The 22,149-nt window shown below is 37.7% G+C and overlaps 1 protein-coding gene across 1 annotated transcript in view; it reads right to left on the reverse strand.

The window, feature by feature from the left end:
• Positions 1-22,149, reverse strand: part of LOC122798305 (cadherin-7) — a 705,913-nt gene that overhangs the window by 363,628 nt on the left and 320,136 nt on the right. The window contains exon 3 of the mRNA XM_044067132.1: positions 1,593-1,887. Coding sequence (XP_043923067.1) covers positions 1,593-1,887 — 295 coding nt within the window. The remainder of the gene's footprint in view (positions 1-1,592; positions 1,888-22,149) is intronic.

Consider the following 22,149-nt stretch of genomic DNA (forward strand, 5'->3'; position numbering starts at 1 on the left):
CCAGGATGCTGGGAAATAATCTTCTTCACCACCACAGCAGTACCCTTTACCATGGGTCAGACTGATAGCTGTGAGCTGGAAGATAGCAAACATGGACAGCCCCCCCCCCCCGCCCCATGAATAATGATGCTGCACACATTAGTACAAGAAAGTCTGAATGCTTGGTACAGAACTATATCTGGTGTAAGCAGGACAATGAATAAAGCCATATATCCATTACTGAATATGTATGCTGCAAGCAGTGCATGCTATCTAGTGCAGTACTTTTTTCTTTCATATTATGCATCACACACTACTACACCTCTTTATAAATAAATTAAAAAAAAATCTCTTGGTCCTACCATATCATTTGCATATATGACTGGGGCACACCACACAAAAACTCTCAGAGAAGGGATGAAATTTCTACAGCGGTTTATCTGCCTGTGAGCTAACCTATCCACATGTAACTCTGCCATATTTGTCATATCTTTCCTTGCATGGCATCATCCTAACAGAACAGCTGATATAGTCTGTGTTAATCACAAAAAACATCAGTGAATGTTTGGCTGTAAAATAGGCTGCCCATATGTAGCCACACCAGATCAGTCAGATCTTTTGATGTATGACATGATCCTTAGAAAACAGGGGGTAAGGGTTATGCATCACAAGGAGCAACTGTCCAAAATGGTACTGCTCAGCACCTTCATGTAGGGTACAAGTCATTACATACAAGCCCTTCATGCCAAAAATAGAAGCAGGTTAGCCATAGATAACAGTCCACACTATGTGCTATATGAGGCACAAAAAAACTAAAAACTGAAGGACAAATCAATATGCTTCTGTAAGTTTTGTTCCAAAAATTAGCATAGCAGCTGCAAAATACCTAGAGTTATCATCATTGAAAAACATACATGGAAATATCTTGTTATTAGGCAAACGAAACATAACACTGCCAGCAAGGCATTGAACCAGAATTGATTTTAAAATAATATATGTACATTTTACAATATAGTTCACTTGATCATTTAACTTTTACCAAAAGTAGAGGTGTGTGTGTGTGTGTGTGTGTGTGTGTGTGTGTGTGTGTGTGTGTGTGTGTGTGTGTGTGTGTGTGTGTGTGTGTGTGCCTGTGTATGTCTGCATGCTCTGGATCTTTGTTTCAGAGACCTGCAAGCAGCTAATGGAGTGAAGTATCTTCCATCATTTCTTAAATTATGCATTCCATGAGTATAATGAATCGCAATAAAAAATGTGAAGATGTATATATGAAGAGAAAACAAAGCTGTACGCAAGACTTTAAGTTGCTTACAAAATCTATATAAAAGGCATAGGTAAAAAAAAAAAAAAAACTTAGCCCTAACTACCATTTTTAAATAATGTTGACATCCTTTGACAACTCATTTGGGATCTTTTCACAGTACTCTGACATGAAATGTTCTGGTCTACCAGTCTTTCCCTTATCTGCATTTTCTTTAATTATGTCAAGCAGAACAAGGTTTATATTTCAATATCAGCCTCCAGATACAGATGACCATATGCTTGAAAGAATGTCTTCTTTATATTAGAAAATATGACAATATATGTTTATGTACAGATACTGCAGCACTTACCAACTGGTGCCATTTCGGGAACCGAAGCAATATAAGGCCCATCCAGAAACTTGGGTTCATTGTCATTGATATCCTGAACTTTAACATTAAACTCTGACTCTGGTTCCACAGGTTTGTTTGTAATCCTGTCCAGGGCTTGTGCTCGGAGAGTGTAGTAAGCCTGTTCTTCTCGATCCAGTCTCTTTGTGGCATGAATGTCCCCGGTGTTCTCATCAATAATAAAAATGGAACCTGCACCTTCTCCTGACAAGATGTATTTGATAGAGCCATCTCCTTTGTCGACATCAGAGTGCAGCTGGTCAAAAAGGAGTGTGACACTTGATTAGCTTGCAGTGAATATGAAGAGGTGTATTAAATAAATTCTGTATCAGACGATGCAAAACCAAATCAGAATTTTCCAGAACATGCGCTAAGGTTATAACATACAGCATTTTGAAAATATTAAACGGTATCCTTGCAGCATTATGATTAAATTCTAAACTTCAATAAACCATCACAGCAAAACAATATTATCTATAAAGAATTAAAGTAAACAAGCCAAACTTATGATGTGCACTGGATATCATAAATATGATGTATAGAACATGATTTTACACAGTGTTTACCAGCATTACATATTAAACTGTTTTGATTTTATCATTTCTTTCTTAAGTATTTATTAAACTGTTTTGTTTTTTTTCACTTCTTTCTGTGTTAATCAGAAACAATATAAACTATGACATGCTCATAGCAACAGTATTAAACTGGGATAATAATGTGTAAATGTTGACATAGAAAGAAAGCTATATCAGCATGGAATCTTACTACAAAGAATGTGTCTGCTAGCTTAGGAGTGCAAAGTTAAATGGAGTACAAAGCAAATGTATCTAGTGCTTAAAAAACATGCTCACCAATGCTGACAACTAATCATCTGTTATTTAGATATCTTTAAAATGCGTGAGACATTTTTTCTAAAGAGTGCAATAAGTACATCTGCAGAATGTCATAGAGGTTCACTCTGAATCCACAAAAATGGCTGTAGGCATCATTAGATAATAATTCCCTTCTAACCAGAAATATCCATTTAGAAAGGTCACAGATTTGGGTATTCATAAAACAACCTTCATTAATTAATTAGCACTACTCCTAAGTGTTAACAAATCATTGAAGTAGTTGTTAATTAATAAAAAGCACATGAGTAATTGGTCATTAAATTCATTTTATCTGTAGTCATGGATAGATGTAAAATGATAAAATTTTAATTTTTGAAATTATTGCAAAGAACATTAAATACTGCATTAAATACAAAAGCTGAATAAAGAAAAATGTTTAATGGATCACTGTGTAATCAGCTCAGAAGAGGCAACGAAAATGAGACACAAGAAATGGTCTTGTCTGAAAGCTATTCAGATGCACGTCACTTAAAGTGAAAGTTTTGCAGGAATGCCTTGAGTCTTGAATAGAAACATGAAAAATGCAAAGATCGAATCACAAAGGTAAAACAAGATCCAGTGATAAGAAAAAATGGTTTTCAAAGTATTGTACTCAAGTAAGTAAAGATGCTAAAAATCATATGATCTATTATTTAATTTATTTTGTAAGACAGAATAACTTCTCATGAAGACCTGTTGATAATATGGGTTAATTTTATACATTTCACATCATTAAAGCTAATACATTTGACCACAGTATGTGCTGCGATGTTGCCATGCATGTATTCAGAAGTGGAGTACATACATTATTTCTTCACTTTCTCCGGCATTTTTGAACTACTGCTCAGTGTGTACAGTCAGGCTGGCAAGATTATGTTTAGAAATGCTGATTTTTTCGTAACCCTCACAAGAGAAGGCATTTTTCTGTGACTTGTTTGCACCTTCTTTGTAGTACCTGTTCTTGCTGTACTGTGGATTGCTACACAAAAATAGCAGCCAAAAACACAATAATACAGGTGTTTCATACAACTGGATTGCCATGAGTAAGACTTTTTAACTTGTTGTCAAAGGTGGCACACCCGTGGGGGATGAAAAAGAATGATGGTAGCTCATCTCATTGCATTTTTTACCTAACTGCCCTTTATCCCTTGCCTGGATAGCCTTGTCTTTCATACACAACGTAAAAAACATGTTCTGTTTTGCACTCAGCTTGGAACAAAAGTATAGTACTAACAAAGCTTTGGGGAAGCACTCCTCTACAGCACTGCTTCTATCACAAATCCATATGTAGAACAAGGAAAAGAAGGGAAGAAACAGAGCAGGCCTAAAGCACTGCATTAATAAAGAAGGCTGTTTTCATGTCTTTTAGAGGGTTGTTGATAAAATACTTTCTGTAATCAAGCTACCGAGTTGGGTAATTATTTATTCACTTTTTGAGTAGCTGATCAAATGATCACTTACTTTTATTTTAGCCCAATGACTAATCCACTGAACCTATGAAGTACATAATCAACCACTGCTTAAGGTGCTGTTAACTTACCTATACAGAAATGAAACTAATGCTGTTTATATGTATATAGCTGGGAACACAATGGAGACACTATACAAAAAGCCTTTACAACATTTCAGCATGCTGCGGCTTATAGCTCAGGATCAATTCTAATGCCTCCTTCTTCTTTTTACAGGTATGGTATACCTACTCCTCCAAGCAGAATGACAATAAACAGACCATAGACTGCAGAGCTTCCTGTTGCCATTAAGGCTCTCATATTAGCCTCAGAATATTATAATCTTACCACATAAAAGAGACTCCGGAGGTGCTGGGGCAAACAAGTCTCATAACTGGATCGATGCCTCATTCTGTTAATGGTGCTTAAAGTTCAGCTTGGAAAAGAAATACTGAAGTGTTTAATTATGGGTTGCCTTGTTATGAGTGCCAGTAATAATTGATTCAGAGTAAAATAATATTAGAAATAAAGTGTCACTGTGGAACAGCTTGGCTTCTGTTTCAGCAAAACCAGTGAGCTTAGTCAGCTAGAAATGTAACGCTGATCTGTTTCTTAAAGAGCATGGCTTGGGCTTTCACACTTAGCTTAGGAGTTACAGAATTTTGCTTCTGCTCAGGCAGGCAATAATTTATATAAGTTTTGTAGTTTGTTTACAGCTCACTGAAGCTCACTGAAGTATATCAGAATCTCCCATGAACCCCCATGTGATATGACTATTTAATCGCTGTATGTCAGATGAAGTAGGTGCATTATTAAACTAGTTATGTTCCTTACTGCACAAGATCAATGAAAAAAATAAAATAAATAAAAGGGGTCCTGATTACAAATAAATGCTATGTCTGTTCTTCATGATTTGCCAAAAATAAATGTGCTATTGACTTATTTGTCTGTCAGATAAGAGCCAGCAAATAAGTGTATTTTCAGATCTAAGTGTTCCACTCTGATAACTAGAGTTTGTGGCACTAAAATACACATCTAAAACATGTACTTGGTTTAATAGACTTTGTACCACTGCATAAGTATATTGTTGCATATTTACTGCATATGTTGATTGTATACTTTTTGTTTTGACTACTTTACTCAAAGTAAATGCATGCTGTCAGATGATATCTTCTGAGATATTTTTAATTTAATGGCTATTGTTATGGACTAATGTATTTTTGTTGGATGAAGTAAAATTGTTATTCCAGTTTAGTTTTTATATTTTATTATATTCTTGACATTATTTTCCTTTTTGCTGTGAATAGTTTAGTGGTTCTCTATCACAAGGTTCATGTGTTAGCTCTACTAGTATGACATTTTGAGCAATAAATTGCAGTTCAAACAGAAATGGTGTTTTTTAAGCTTCTTTATAGCTCCCTGGAGCACCTTGAAACCACAACAACCAATAGACCTATTACTTATATAACTCCGAGATCGGTGTACCTCACAGAGAGGGGGATACTCCAAACTGCTGTAAAGTTAGTCTTATCCCAATCATTCAAATTGTAATTTCATGATTCAGACGACTGCACTTATGGTCCTCAAATTTATTTTACAAGCACCCTAAGTTACCTTACAATTTAAGCTCATTTGTCCTGTTTGTCATATCATGTAATGTAATAGTATTGCCAGAGGACGTATGTACAACCTATTATTTAGTTAAGAAAAAAATCTTATTGCAGTGGCCCATCCTCCCATACAGCAAACACACACACACACACACACACACACACACACACACACACACACACACACACACACACACACACACTTACTACTAATAATGAGCCAACTAGATTTTTTTTTTCCTTTTTCTTTTAATACTTGCATAGTTTTTCTTTATGATGTTGTAACAGCTCATTCTATTCTGACATACTTTGCTATATGACATTGTTAAAGCCAATTATGTTCTCAAACCATTGAACTACTGTCCCTGTCTGTTTTTTGTTATGGATTGTATTACCTTTTGTTCCTAATTAAATAATAACCATCTCTTTTAAAAATGCATCAAAATCAAAATCAAGTCATCTGAATCTTAATAATGCTTAAAGGTAAAAATTGCACCATAAAGTTCAATGTCTCAATTCTTTTCTGTTTAATATGTTAATCAAGCATAAAAGATTATGATAAGGTCTCTGAAAATAACCAGACTATATATGTGTTCAAGATATGGATATTGAGAAATTGACCTCAGTAGTGAAGCTACTGATGTGAATTATGATATATATCAAGAACACATAACCTGAGTTATAATCAGAGAGACCTGACCATACTTATTTGTAGTACATAGAGTTTTATCTGCTTCTATTTACTACAAAAATAGGAGAAACATGTGTAGTAGCACTGTTTTACACTTTTGCAATTCATGAGACTCTGCCATTGCCACAAGGAGAGGTGCAGAGAGAGCTGTTAAGTATTTTCTATGTCATTTGTAGTTTTACACACACACACACACACACACACACACACACACACACACACACACACACACACACACACACACACAAAGAAAAGAAAAATAAAAGTAGTCTGAATGCAGTATGAACAACTTAAGGACTTCTTGTCACTCGTATGTGGTGGCTGCTAACCACAATTAATGTGATATCAACTAGCATTGAAAACAACAGTGACAAGGGGTGCTTAACAAATGCTTGTTCAACTTCCTTCTTTTAACAGAAGAGTGATTATAAACTTGTATTTTGCTCAATTTCAGAGTGTAATAACAGTGCTCTGTGCACTTCAATATGCTTCACTGCAGAAAGTGTAAGCATCTGTGAATCAGTAAATTTCAAACTCAGCCTCATCTACAAGGAGTAATGAAGCATTATAAGCATTCTGTAAAAATATAGAGCTGAGTATATTTTTCTGTATTTTCTGTATTATAGAGCTAAATTGTTGCTTATATATCTGTTGTCTTAGTGTTCTGCAAATATAAAGAGATCAGTATATATTTTTTGGGTTTTATAATTTGCACTCTGATTCCTCACATCTCTGTTGAAACTTTTTCCAACCCCTCCACCCTCCCTGTTCTGGTAGTAGTTTAAATTTAGTGGCTTTTGCAGTGCCCGCCCCACTGTAGATTTGATCTAGGACACTCCCCCAGTCCCATCTCTTTATCGCATTCTACCTAATAAACCCTTTCTGCACTTGCTTTTAGTCCTTTTTAATTTAATTACATTTTTTCAAACTTTGTGTGAACTAATATTGCTACATACTCAAGTGTGCCAGCTTGCACTGCATGTGAATTGTTTTTACTACTGTTTTTGCTACTTTTCTGAAAAAAAAAATGTAAGCCTGTTTCCTACCTTTCCTGTAATTAGTGTTCCAGATACAGATTTGCTGTATCCAGGACTATTTGTAAGCTTCTGAGCCCCCAAGCCTTTCTGTGTTGGAGGGAAGCCTTCTAGCTTATCAGTGGGAGTGGTAAGCACTAGGTAACCTGTCTACCACATAAGGAGTGGTTCTGGCCCAGAATTTGTAGTTATTGGCTTTTTGGGCAGTCTTCCATCTCTCTCAACTTTCTGATTTGAAGGCCTGCATTTGCACTTGTTTCTGTCCTGTAACTCCTGGGCCAATCTCATTTGCTCACTCAAAAAAAAAAAAAAAATCTTCTTTTACTGTATTTGTGTTTCTTCCTACTTTATTTTGCTTTTGCGTCATCTTAAAAATACTCAATTGTATTTATTACTGCTTGGTGTAACTCATTCTAAGCCTTTTAGTTTAAGCACTTGGGCTTCAGGCCAGTTGTTTTACATTAGGAAGGTTTGTGGTCTGCACTGTGGTAGCAGGACAGGTAGCTTACATCCTTCTAAGTTGGGAACTGCTGATTGAGGGCTCAGTGTCTGTTATTGTAAAAGTGTATTAATTCTATTTTAAGCACTTGGGCTCAGGCCAGTTATTTTACATTAAAAGGGTTTGTGGTCTGCACTCTTGTGGGAGGAGAGGCTGGACTCTGCCCTTCTAGCTGGGAATTTCTGGTTAAAGGCTTATAGTGCCTGCATATCTAAACTGCTTCTTACTGAAATTGGTACACCTTATTTGCTGTAGCATAGACTGGATCCAGGCCTGCTGAATCTAGCTTTGTGTGTATAACCTGAGCACTAATCCAAGCATTCTTTAAAGTATTCAATTGTATTTAATACTGCTTGGTAGTAACTTGATTAAAGTGTAGCTATCATTCTAAGTCTTTTGGATTAAGCACTTGGGCTTCAGACCAGTTGTTTTACATTAGGAAGGTTAGTGGCCTGCACTGTGGTGGCAGGACAGGTAGCTTACATCCTTCTAAGTTGGGAACTGCTGATTGAGGGCTCAGTGTCTGTTATTCTAAAAGTGTATTAATTCTGGTTTAAGCACTTGGGCTTCACGCCAGTTGTTTTACATTAGGAAGGTTTGTGGTCTGCACTGTAGTGGCAGAACAGGTAGCTTACATCCTTCTAAGTTGGGAACTGCTGATTGAGGGCTCAGTGTCTGTTATTCAAAAAGTGTATTAATTCTGGATTAAGCACTTGGGCTTCAGGCCAGTTATTTTACATTAAGAGGGTTCGTGGTCTGCACTCTTATGGGAGGAGAGGCTGGACTCTGCCCTTCTGAGCTGGGAATTTCTGGTTAAAGGCTAATAGTGCCTGCATATTTGAACTGCTTCTTACTGAAATTGGTACACCTTGTTTGCTGTAGCATAGACTAGATCAAGGCCTGCTGAATCTAGCTTTATTTGTATGCTGCTTGTTTGTTTGCTTGTTATTTCCCTGAAACGCTAATTCCACCTAAAACGTGGCTTTTCAGCGCTTCTGTGGATCCCTAGTGATATCTGCATTGCTTACTGTACTTATTTCCTTGTTTCACTTGAAAGAAAGTTACTGTTTGTCATTTTTGCATTTAAGTTACCTGAAACACATTGCATTTAAGTTACCTGGCACTTGCTCACTAAAGCAATTATATAAGTCAGCATTAAAATATTAAAAGCACTACACCCTCATAAACTCCCCTTGAGTACCTTGTTCCCCATTGGCCCTTTTTTTTCAATTATAAAGAAATTCCAAATACTATTCTAGCATGTCCAAAGGTCAGTTGTCAATCTCCTCTCCGGTCCAGCTGGTGAATCTGGGAATCTTGAGGCAATGTTACAACTGCCTCATGTACACAGACAACCCTCTCCTCCTCCCAACAAATTCCAAGACATGTGAGAGATGCAACCATATAGCCATACTGGAGGCTAAGCTCTCTCAACTCAGTACTGGCAAAACCAGTCAGGAGGAGAAGGAAACCACACTCACTACAATTCCAGTCTCACATAGACCTACCACGACAGCAAACCAAACACATAAACACACAAAAACATACTCGGAGGCTCTAAATAAAAATCTGCCTAAGCAGCAGAGACCTCCAAAGCAGACACCCAAACAACTGCTACCCCAAAACAAAACACGTGCGACAAATAGCTCACAAAGCCAGTGTGCCGAACAGTCACAGCCCTTAAGGTTAAACAACACACCTGATACACTTGTAATAGGTGACTCTATTGTCAGGCACCATGACGTCCCGCTCACCAGGCTGAATAAAAAGAAGGTCATGGTGAGCTGCCTGTCGGGCGCTAGGATCCGCCACATAACACAAGCACTCAGGTCACTCCAAGGCAAGTACAAATATGTCCATGCTGGTGTGAATGACCTGAGACCTACCTCCCTGGACTACATGAAAAGAGACATAGAGGAGCTCTCCGAGCATGTAGCCCAGGCTGCTATGACCCTGACCTTGAGTAGCATCTTACTCTCACCAAGAATGATGCCACAATATGAAGACAAGATGATCAATTTCAACAATTGGCTTAAGTATTGGTGTCATTTAAAGGGGATCCAATGCTTGTCAGCCTGGGATGACATGCTCGACAAGCCACAATGCTTCGCTAGGGACGGCTTGCACCTGTCACCCCTGGGCTTTCGGATATTGGCAAAGGCTCTTGCTACCCCCATAGTGCCTTTTTTAGGCAAGGCTCAAAGACAAACCCACCTCCATAGGTATCACAAGGGATAAGAAACTAAGAGTAATGCTACTCAATGCCAGAAGTCTAAACCTCAAGATGCACGCACTCGAAACTCTCCTTAGCATGGAAAAAATTGATATCTGTGCAGTAACAGAAACCTGGTTCAAGGCTCCAGAGAGCACCCCAGCACTACCAGGTTATACATCATACCATGCTTTTCGGCCCCAAAACTTGGACCATACCACAAAAGGAGGGGGAGTATCAATATTCATCAAAGATACCCACACCTCCAGGTTGGTGGCACAGCACGAAGCATCAGAGACTATCCATGTGCAACTAACAGTGGGTAAAACTGCCTTCCAGTTTATAGCCTGCTACAGACCACCCTCCCAAACCCAGGAACCCCACTCGGCCTTCCTGAGAACACTGGAAAATATGAAGGTCTCTCCAAACACCATTATATTGGGTGACTTCAACTACCCAAATATAGACTGGGAGCATTACTCTAGCTCCAACACCCTAGCCCAAAGGTCCTTAGAATTTATAAACTCAAATGCTATGGAACAACTTGTTACCACTCCCACAAGAGGAGAAAACATACTGGGCCTGATCATCAACAACATGGGGACTCTATGTTCCAGACCAGAAGTGTATCCCTCACTGGTAAGATCAGACCATAAACTAATCTCACTGGATATTCACATCCCGACCCCACCCCCTGCCCTGAAAACCATAGTGAAAAACTTCTCTAAAGCAAATTTCACACTCCTCAAAACTGAGGTGGAATCCTTCAAAGCCCCCAGGCCTGTGGAAAATATGGCCCAGACCGCAGAATCCTTTATAAACGCATTCTATGAACACGTTCAGTAATGCATGGATCATGCAATCCCAAATAAAACCAAGACCCAATCCTTCAAAGGCAGACGTCCTGTCTGGTGGACCCCAGCCATAAACAAACTATACAATAGAAGGAGGAAGCTACTAAATGATAGAGCAAAATCCCAAAAAGGGAAGGCATCTCTGATCAGTATTAGCAAAAAACTACGGGCACTCATAAAATCATCTAAGGCCAGCTTCGAGAGAAAAATTGCACAGGACACTAAGGATAATCACAAGGCTTTCTTTAGTTATGTTAGGAACCTGGGTGGGAATTCCCAGATATGCTCAGAAGTAGTCCAAAATGGCAAAAAATACACCGAACCCACAGACATTGCCAACATCCTAGCTGACAGGTTCAGCGCAAACTGACCCCCCCTCTCCCCACCAAAAGGGCAAATATTTATCCCAGCAGAGTGCTGCCCTCCTGACATCTCAGATGCTCAGGTAAGAGCTGCCCTCTCCAAAGCAAAAAACACAGCATCAATGGGACCAGACGGTGTCCCGGGCTGCGTCCTACATGAATTCCAAGAAGAGCTAAACCCAAACATAAAACTACTGTTCAATCTTAGCCTTACTGCAGGATATGTACCCAAAGAGTGGCGTACAGCAACAGTGGTCCCTCTCCACAAAGGTGGTGCCTCAATGGATCCTGGAAACTATCGCCCCAAAAGCCTGACTAGCTTAGTCTGCAAAGCTATGGAAAGGATCATCATGGACCTCATAAATAAAGATATTGGGGACCTATAGACACTGGATCCTACCCAGTTCGGCTTTGTTAAGGGCAGATCCTGCCTCTTAAACCTGGTTGATTTCTTTGAAACAGTCACCAAGGCCATTGACGAGGGGAAGGTGGTCCACACAGCCTACCTGGACCTCGCAAAAGCCTTCGATACAATACCCCACTCGGGCATTATAGATAAGCTCACCAGCTTAAATATAAACCCCTATGTCACTAGATGGGTTGCAAACTGGCTCAAGGACAGAACCCACATGGTTAGAATTGCTGGAGCCATGTCAGACTCCAAACCAGTTACAAGTGGCGTCCCACAAGGCTCAGTCCTGGGACTTCTCTTGTTCGGTATATATTTCTCGGAGGTACAGGCCAACACGGAAGGACTGTGGCTGACTAAGTTCGCAGATGACTGCAAACTGGGCGCCATAATTGACTCTCCAGCCGACACAAGCATCCTCCAAAAGGACCTCATAGAAACAGACAACTGGTGCCAGAGCCATGGCCTCAAGCTAAACGCCAAAAAGTGTATAGTCATCCCCTTTGGCAAAAACAAAGTGCCCACAAATTACCACATAGGTGGTAATCCATTAGGTACAGAAGAAGTAATTAGGGACCTGGGGACCCAAGTTGATAGCAATCTCTCATTTGACAACCACGTGGCCAAAGTGGTTAGAAAAACATTTTATATAGCCCACCTAATCATGAAGGGATTCACATCTAGATCAGGGGAGGTCATCGTGCCTCTTTACTCATCCCTCATCAGGCCCATAATTGAGTACAATGCCCCTTTCGGGATGTACCTTACCAGACACCTGCAGCAACTGGAAAGACCCCAAAAGTACCTCACCAAGAGGATCATAGGGCTCAAACAGATGCCATATGCTGCCCGGTTAAAGAAACTCCAGCTCTACTCAGTGGCATACCGCCTGCTCAGAGGCGATCTATGCCTGATATATAAAGCCATGTCCAACCCGGAATTAATGGACATGGTGCACCTCAGACAATCCAAATCCCATCGAGCTACGCGCTCGAGAGACTTGAACCTCAGCACTGAAATAAATAGGACATGCTGGAGGGACAGATTCATAACCCAGGGGCTCCCTTCACTCTGGAATAAAATCCCAGTCCAGGTTAGGCAGAGTCCCTCATTGACTCTCTTCAAGAGGAATCTTGATGAGTGGATGGGAGATCGTAGGTTTACCCCTGGTATCACTTCTGTGTCACTGTTAGACAGAGGCACAGTATACTAACCTCGAAAAAGGGCATAGCAAAATTAATTTAAAATGGGTGGCAAAAGCCAAACACATTCTGGCTAGGCTTATAAATGTCCTAGGGCAGATAGCCTAGTAGGAACCTATGAACCTATGAACCCATATTACATAAGTGATCCTTTTGATACGAACATAATTATCTGCTATTAGTGCTTCATAGCTCCTCTGGTTTTACTATGATGTCAACATATATGTATATGGAGGCCTCCTTCCTCTTTGTAAAAAGGAGAGATGCTTAGCATATTTAGTTCATAGTCTGCCCCCAACTTACAATTGGGAATAGTATTGCAGTTAAATTGGCTGCCTACAGTGGACCTCTAATTCTGAATTTTAGTGTCTTTCACTGATAAAAACGTGGAATAAACCATGTATATATTTCAAAAATATCACTGCATAACATAGGGCTTCATCAAAAACTTTATCATTAGATCTAAGGGTATCTGTGCCAAAGCACAGTTTACCTGCATGTAGCTGTATATGTAGCCAGAGTAACTGAAAAATAAATGCAAAGTTAATTACTTATGTGGCTAAGAACTACATGCTGATTATGTATGGTATATAGTTATAGACATTCCTATCACTTTGTAAACTGCAAGAAATAAAACAGGCAAGCTAAATTTTTTTACTGTGTGATTCCTTAAACCTTCTGTAATGGAGGCCCATGGGATATATGCAAATGGCCCCTTAAGGACATCAAGTGTTTCAGCTACATGGCTTATTAAAGCCCATGACCTTTTCACTTTTTAAGTCTTTATGGTTGCATTAAGGCCAGTAAAGCCAAACCCCAGTAGCTGTGGGCATTCACATATATCCCATGGGCCTTCATTATAGGAGGTTTAAGTTATCACACACTGAAAACTGTAGCTTGACTGGGTTTACTCTGCAGTTTTTACTGAATGGTTTGTCTCTGTGACATTTTTACCCTTTTATTTGATATATATATATATATATATATATATATATATATATATATATATATATATAACATTTTATACATAACTGCAGCCTGTTCAATCCAATAAATTGCACGTAGGCTTTTTCTTTAGAAATTTCCACCTCTGTAAAATTGTAGAATGTATAAATGTAACTACTGTTTGTGTACAAATGTAAATAGAAATGTAACTAATCAGGATTTAATTGGAACTTAGTAGAATGCAATGTCAAAAAATGAAGCTTTTCTCCCAGGACTTTCATTTAAAACTAATATTACCCAGTCGGACTTTCCTGGTAAACACAGACAAATAAATATATCTATATCTGTATCTGTATCTATATCTATATCTATATCTATATCTATATCTATATCTATATCTATATCTATATCTATATCTATATCCATATCTATATCTATACCTATATACCTTCCAGTAAGCTAGTGTTTTAAAATAACTCATCCTAAACCACAATCACAATGTTGCAGTAGTGACATATAATTCTACATGAACTTAAAGAAACATTAGTGAACTCTCATCCACTCTGTTCTGTTCCTGCACAACATCTTTGTATTACATACGTACCTTGCAGACAGGTCTGCACTGAAGTGAACATAGCCTCAGTAATTCACAGTTGAAACCAGAGTGTCATGGTAAGGAAAAGATTGCAATTATTTTTCTTCCTTCATTTTTGCAGGGGGGCAAGCCTCCCTCTATCCCCCATATGGGGGGCTCTGCCCCTCACACCCCTGCAATTTGAATATACCAACTCTGAGATCACACTACCTTGAGGAAAGGGGCATTTTTATATCTGTTTTTATAGTGCTGCAACTGATTACACATCAGTAACTTATTTTCGGTTATGTGAGATTTGTAGTTAGAAATTTATGGCCTTTTGCAGTTGCAGCTAACTTATCGAAGTAATGTGGGTTTTGTTCATATGGGCTCTTGTTTATTTGAAGTAGACCCATATACATACATATATATATATATATGTGTGTGTGTGTGTGTGTGTGTGTGTGTGTGTGTGTGTGTGTGTGTGTGTGTGTGTGTGTGTGTGTGTGTGTGTGTGTGTGTGTGTGTGTGTGTGTGTGTGTGTGTGTGTGTGTATGTATGAAATGTCAGAGTCATGCTCAGAGTGTCTGTCTGTACGCATGACATTACTACAATGTCACACTGCCAGAGTAGCTAGCTAACTGATGTTAGATAGCTATGGTAGTTCACTGTGTAATTCAGTGTATCTCAAAAAACTCCCACAATAATTATTCATGACCCTAATTTTGGAATGACCTTTATGAATCCATGAGTGATTCGTTAATACTATTATAGGTCATCAGCATCCTTTGCAAGATCCATTGCTCAGTTTCTCAGTATTGCACTGTTATTTCTCAAGCACTGTCTCAATAGACTCGCTTTAAAACGTTTGTTTGTTTTATAAACTTTTTTTATTTTACTTTTTTAACTTAATATGGATCAATATCCCAGCCTTACTTGAATCAAACTCATCCCAGAACAACTTTTCAAGCTGCCAATGTAAATTCTAATTATTTTATCACTTTATCCCTATTTCGCTCTAACAAGCAAGCCTACGCTTGAATCTTCCAATATATTATTTAGTCTGTCTGACATCACCTGCATGTTCTACAGATCGCATGCATACTTTTCATAGAGGTAGAATGCAGCACAATTTTGAACAAATTACTTTCCAGTCAGTCTGCAACTTGGTCCTTAGTCATATCAGAGTATGAGATAGTTTAATCTGGCTTGTGTTGCTAGCAAACAGGTCTGAACTGGGGATTATTTTTTATTCAACTATATTTTTTTTGTCTTGTATCCGACTGTGCATATTCTGACTTATAGCTTGACATATATCTCAGATGTGACAAACATGTACATCTCTAACAGATTCCTTGCTGTAATCTTTTATTTCCTACTTTGTGCTTACAATGTTTTGTGCTCTTTGGTGGATTACCTATAAAATCTGTAATAGAAACTGCTGCATCCATTTGTAATTACGTGTTTGTACTGTTTACTCTGCAAGCCCATAGCTGTGATCCAAATAATCCGCTAAATTGTACTAAACAGATTATGAGTGACCCCAAAAATATTGTGATTCCATGCAGAATGCCTTGCCATTAGGCACAGATTGGGCGTTTTAATATCTTCTCTCCACATGTCATCTTTGTTTTTGTTTTTTTTTTCTTTATCTTATACTGATTAATGGTTTTGCCATTTTTCCAGAATAACTACATTTGTGTTTCTTCCAGATGTTTTTGACCAATAGTTAGTCTAACAAATCTCTTTGCATTTAAATGTACATTTATTTAAGGTTATGAGGTGTGATCAAGTTGTATTTGTTCACGCATTGGTGAGTATAACTATACAGACTCCACCCATTCTGCCAGTTTCCTTCTCCTGCAATGAGTCATAGGTAATGCTCTGCAGCACTCTTAGACATGATTTGTCTTTGTTCCTTTGACTTGGCAATTGGATCTCCCATCTTTGCATTGCTCCCTCAGGAGGTCCACTTCAATTAGTGCATGATCACTTGCTTGAGGTTTCTACATACTAAACTGTACTGAAAAACATTATATTTATTAAATATATATTTTAATGTTCTTCTTTGTTTCTGGATAGTCACTGCTGGAAAATACAATCTCCGAACTGGTGTTCAGATTCAAAGCTAATGCTTTGTGCCTTTGAATATTTTTATCTCAGCCCACTTTTATCACTAATCTTTGACAACATTGCACTTATTTTTTGAAAGGTAACACATTTATGAATGCTATATTTCTCATATACTCTTTCTAGCTGTTGCCCAAGGCATGCTTAGGAATTCAGTTCATCATATGCTGTCAATGACTACTTTACTGCATGAAGACAGGTATAATAATATGTCCCATAATGACTCAATCATTATGCAATTAAATGTGTTTTGAAGTAAGATGATTTTAGTTTAGGAAAGTTCTGCTACAAAATTGAGATGTCTCACTTGTATGGGGAAATGATAACCTGAGGGTTGCATAGATAACAGAAAGAAAAAAGCATATTTCAATTATATGCTTGCATCTCAGCTTTATGTATCAGGTACCTTAAGGGTTATTCAACTAAGCTTGTAGCGTACAGCTAAAGACAGGCACTGGAGTCTATAATTTCAGATAAGCACTGCTACTTAGTTTGCCTTTTAGTTAATTTCATCAGCTTGCAACTGCCGTGCAAGGCTAGTATATGTTTTATATATTTTTCAAACATTTTAAAGCCTTGAATAGGTTTGGAATAACTTCTTAATTAATTGAAAATGTAGATATTCACCTAAAGGTAATTAAAACAATAGCTTAGAATCACACAATCTACTTCAGTTTTGTGTGCATACAAGTTTGGGATAGGCAGAAAGTGACCTTTTCAAGCTATGGAGTTGTCTTGTGAAATACAATCAGATTCTTCTGTTATTGCTGTAAAAAGCCATTTTACCAGGCATTTATCACCTGTCTATATTCTGACCACTTTACAAAATGTTAAGCCCTGCAGCTAAGATTTAACTGACTGTCAGTTTGCCCTGACCACCTCATAAAAAGTTAATTATGTCCCTCTCCTACTGTTATCCTGTTCAACAACTCCTTTCAGATAGGTAACATAGTTAGCAACTCCTGAGAGAAATCCAATCTATCCATTCAAAGTTACTGAAGCCATCTTCCTCACTTTTATTTATTGTTTTACGTTATAACATTGTGTGGCTAAGAGAAATATTTTGTAAAGATTTATTGCAAGTGTATTACTGACCACAAAGAATTCTAATGTTGTCAGGATAATATACTCAAGTATAAATATTAATATGAGAATATGTCTCTGCTGTTGTAGCAAAATAAAGCATTAGAAACACACACATACAACAGACACATACACACAAACACAGACAGAAACACCCTGTCATAAATAGAGTGCAAATAAATTAATATTTATTTTAGTGTTAATCCACCAGGTTAAAGAACAGCAGAAGTATCTATAAGTAAGTGCAAAGCTCCAATTAAACCCAACTGGTTGATACCAAGATTTATAGAGAACATAATGGATGATAGTACATGCCACTAGATATTGTTTACAATGAAACCTGACAAAATGGGGTCTGTGGTTAATCTTGGAAGAAAACATTCTTCGAATAGCATTATATCAAATAATAAACAACAGAATTACTTTTTGTCACATATGCATTGCATCGTAATTCAAATCATCGAATAGTTATAGTTGGCCAACATTGAGAATGTCCAGTGATGTTGTTAAGTAAAACGAAACATAAATAATGATTCAAAACACATCTTCTAAAGTACACACTGTAAAAGATAAACTAAAATACCCTGGTATATGTGAATAACTAAAAATATTATTTCCTTATTCCGTCATAAACAGCATTGAAAATGTACACTCACATATGTTTAAAGACACAATTCCAAGTACCCCAACTTATTGCTTTGCAGAAATAAAAATAAAGTCACAGGTGCAAAACGAACTGCCTTACGCACAATCTCCACTTAGATTAATACTACTTATATACTACAGTTCTATATGACAGAAGCAAGCTAACAATTTGTATTACTAGTATAAGTTAAAAAAAATATATACTATATCCTCTGTTCATCAAAAGACATTATATGTATTGGCTTAACATACTGTTTTGATACACTACTAATCTTTAAAATTACAGTACCTTGGGAAATGTATATTGATAAGATAAATACGTTTACTATGACATATACACTTAGTGCATGCTATTCCCTTGCAGATGGCCAACTATGACTACTCGATGAATGAATTTAGGATGATATGCTTATACAACGAAAAGCAGTTTTGATGTTTAGTTTTAAACGATTAACCATAGTCCCAGCAGAATGCTTACTTAGTATAGTGCCATATAACATATCGCATTGTGAACTTTCTATAGATTAATAAATGTTTCTAAGAGTTTACATAAGTATTTTTATAACCCAAGTAGACTCCAAAGAATTTTTCATCAGGTGGACAGCAAATGTTGGAGGTGTGACAGTCAAGAAAGAGATGGCTAGGAACATATTTTTTGGGAGTGTAGTGGGCTGGCAGACTTTAGGGATTCCCTGGGACCAGTCTGTGAGAGATGCTGGGTGAGCAGATTGGATTGACTTGGGAGATGATTTTTTTGAGCTATGATACAGAATCGGAATTGCCTAGATATTGTAAAGCCTTGCTGAGTCTAATTATGGTGGCTGCCAAAAAAATCAACTACTAGAAAATGGAAATCAAAGTCTAGACCAACTTTACAAGAAGTAGTGAATATAGTAACCGAGATAAAGCAAGTGAAATTGGAATGTTTATTAAAAGGACAGTGCAAACTATGTAGGAAAAATGGGAATTGTGGGAACAATATATGTAGAGAAGGAACATGGTTTAAGAAGAAGGATTTGAATGAGCCATATAATGCATAACTGAGAATGAGTGGCTAGATTATAAGGATGTATAATGTTTGCAACTACAGTTGTTTCGATGGTGTCTGTGATATGTAATGTTTGCAACTAAAGTGGTGTCAATGTTGTTTGTTTTTCATTTATATAAATGTAAGATTGCCTATGTCATATTTGCCATAATTGATCATTTAATAAAGATATTTGTTGAAAAAATAAAACTTTTGTGAATGCTTCCATGAAGATAACATACTTTAATAATGTTACACCTCTGCTTGTCCTCCCTGTGTTTGCATGAGTTTTCATCATGTGCTCCGATATCCTCCCACATTCCAAAGACATGCAGTCAGTGTATTGAAACTCTAAATTGCCCATAGGTATGAATGTGTATGTGTATATGTGGAATGGTAGAACAACAGCAGTAAGGCTAGCCACCAGGCTATGTCAACATTGGCTCTAGATGATTGCCACTGTTGAAGTGACACCCTGACCCCATGTCCAAAAATAAGATAAAGGGCTTGTGGATGGATGATGGATTACTTGTTGGAAACACAGCATTGTACCTTTGCTAAAAACAAAAAACTTGGGCACTTTTGCACCAGGGAAGGTACTATAATCACTTTGATACAATTGTGGACATAATTGCTGTTATAGCTAACTCAAAAAATTGTACAATTACCTAAGTTAATGTACAGAAAAAAAAAATGTTTTAACGCAATCATATGTCATTTTCCTGGGAGTTAAGTCACTTCATTTTCATCTAGTTTAGCCACCTAGTTAAACTTAAATGCCTTATTTTATATGTATTGGTGCTGCGGTAGCATTGTCGCCTCACAGTTAGACATCGCACATTCGATTCTCAGTTAGAGCGTCTTCTGTATGTTGACATGCGTGAATGGGCGTTTCTTCATTGAAGGTTGTGCATTAGGCCCGGCAAGCCAGCACGTAAAAATATACTGCCAATCATTAGCGGACCGGAGTTCCGCTGTGGTGACCCCTAACTGGGAAAAGCCGAAAGACAGTTTGTTTACTTTATAAATACTACCCAATGGATCATGTATACAACAAGCATCATTTGAAAGAAACAAATAGGAGCAATCTTGCCATATATACAAATAAAAATAAAATCAACAACTTATACACCATGGTACGCTAGAGTAAAACAATACCATCATCTCTAAGATCCAAAAATGTGGTTTAGACTGCTGAGTGTGGAAGGACATTTATTTCTCAGATGGCAAACAGAAGGCATGCTGAGAATGAGCTTCCAACAAGTTAATACACTGCCACTTATGCCTAGTATCAAGTCAGCCTTACAGACCTAAAAGACCCAGGACTCCACACCACTGTTAAGGAAGAATGGTTATATGACAAAGTGCTTCCTTTTATCAATTTTTCTGCCGCCTATATTTTGCGAATGAATGAAATTATAGTATTGCATATGGTAAGTTCGGCACATACACAAAACTTGTAGCATCATATACTGGAATTACTTTGCCACTTATGTTCTGTGCTTCATTGTAGCAATCCCTCCATGATGTCAGCTAGACAAATAGGCACTAATATAGTCCAAGTCCTATAGAAAAGTATCTCCTACATTGGAACAACAAATACTATACATGTGTATATAGAAAAAAAAAAAAAAAAAAAAAAAAACAGAACAAAGGCTTTTCATAGGTTCATGGGTGATTACTAGGTTAATGGCATTAGAGCCTTTACAAGCCAAGTCAATAATTCCCAGAATATGACAATATTATATCTTAATTTCCTAGATATAGCATATGGTAATATCAGGGTAGTGGGCCTTCGGGTATTGAAGCCCTCAGTAAATTTTATGAACTGCCTCTCTCCATAAGGGACTTGGGCAGTACCACAGGAGTGAATTTATGGTTCCCCATCCTTTTATCCAAATTAATTTTGAAGAGAGTTTGAGATGGGCTTTGTTTTACAAAGATGGGAAGTTTATTTCATAGATGAGATAGCCTTAGGGATATGAATCTGTCTCTCCAGCTAGTCACAAATAAGGTTCAGGTCAGTGGAACATGTGACCCTTTTATTTATTTATTTATTTATTTATTTTTTGTGAATATGTAATATTTTCATTGGGGCTGGATCAGAGAATGCTTTGTAGGTCAGGTATAAGTCCCCTGTTAATAAATGATATTTGATGGAGTAAAGGGATAGGACCTTTAGTTGGTGTGCATAAGACGTGTATTATGCTTATATATATATTTTTTTTTTGTGAGAAACCTCTGTGGCCACTCCATTTGGTGTAAATGCCTGGTTAGGCAAATGCAGAAGGGAACATTATACTCAATTATGGACCTGATGAGGCCTGAGTACAATGGCGCTATGATTTCCTTTGATCTTGATGCCATGACTTTACTTATAATTTGAGCCACACAGAAGGATTTCCTCACTACTGTAGCTACCTGGTGGTCAAAGTTTAGGTTACTATCTACCTGTGTTCCTATGTCCCTCACAACTGGGTCTACTTTTAGGGGTGTGCTATCAATTTTATAATTTGCAGGGATATTTGATTTACAGAAGAGTATGATTACACATTTTTTAACACAGTCTCAGACCATGATTTTGGCACCAGCTGTTTGCCATTTTTAGGCCTGTTTGTAGGATTTCAACATTGTTTAAGTATTCAGTGATTGCTCTCAGCTTACAGTCATCAGCAAACCTAGTTAGCCAGGGGCCCCCAACATTGGCCTTCACTTTAGAGATGTATAACCAAACAGGATGAGTCCAAACACTCAGCCCTGTGGGACACCACTAGTAACAGATTTCTTATCAAAGTGGAGTCAACTATCTGGACAACATGTGTTCTGTCAGTGAGCCAGCTGGCTATCCATATGATGATATAGGGGTTTATGCCTAACTCACTAAGTTTATCTATGATCCCCAAATGGGAGATTGTGTTGAA

Source organism: Protopterus annectens, chromosome 3.part1 (assembly GCF_019279795.1).
Source record: "Protopterus annectens isolate FY-2018-M chromosome 3.part1, PAN1.0, whole genome shotgun sequence".
Lineage (NCBI taxonomy): Eukaryota > Metazoa > Chordata > Ceratodontiformes > Protopteridae > Protopterus > Protopterus annectens.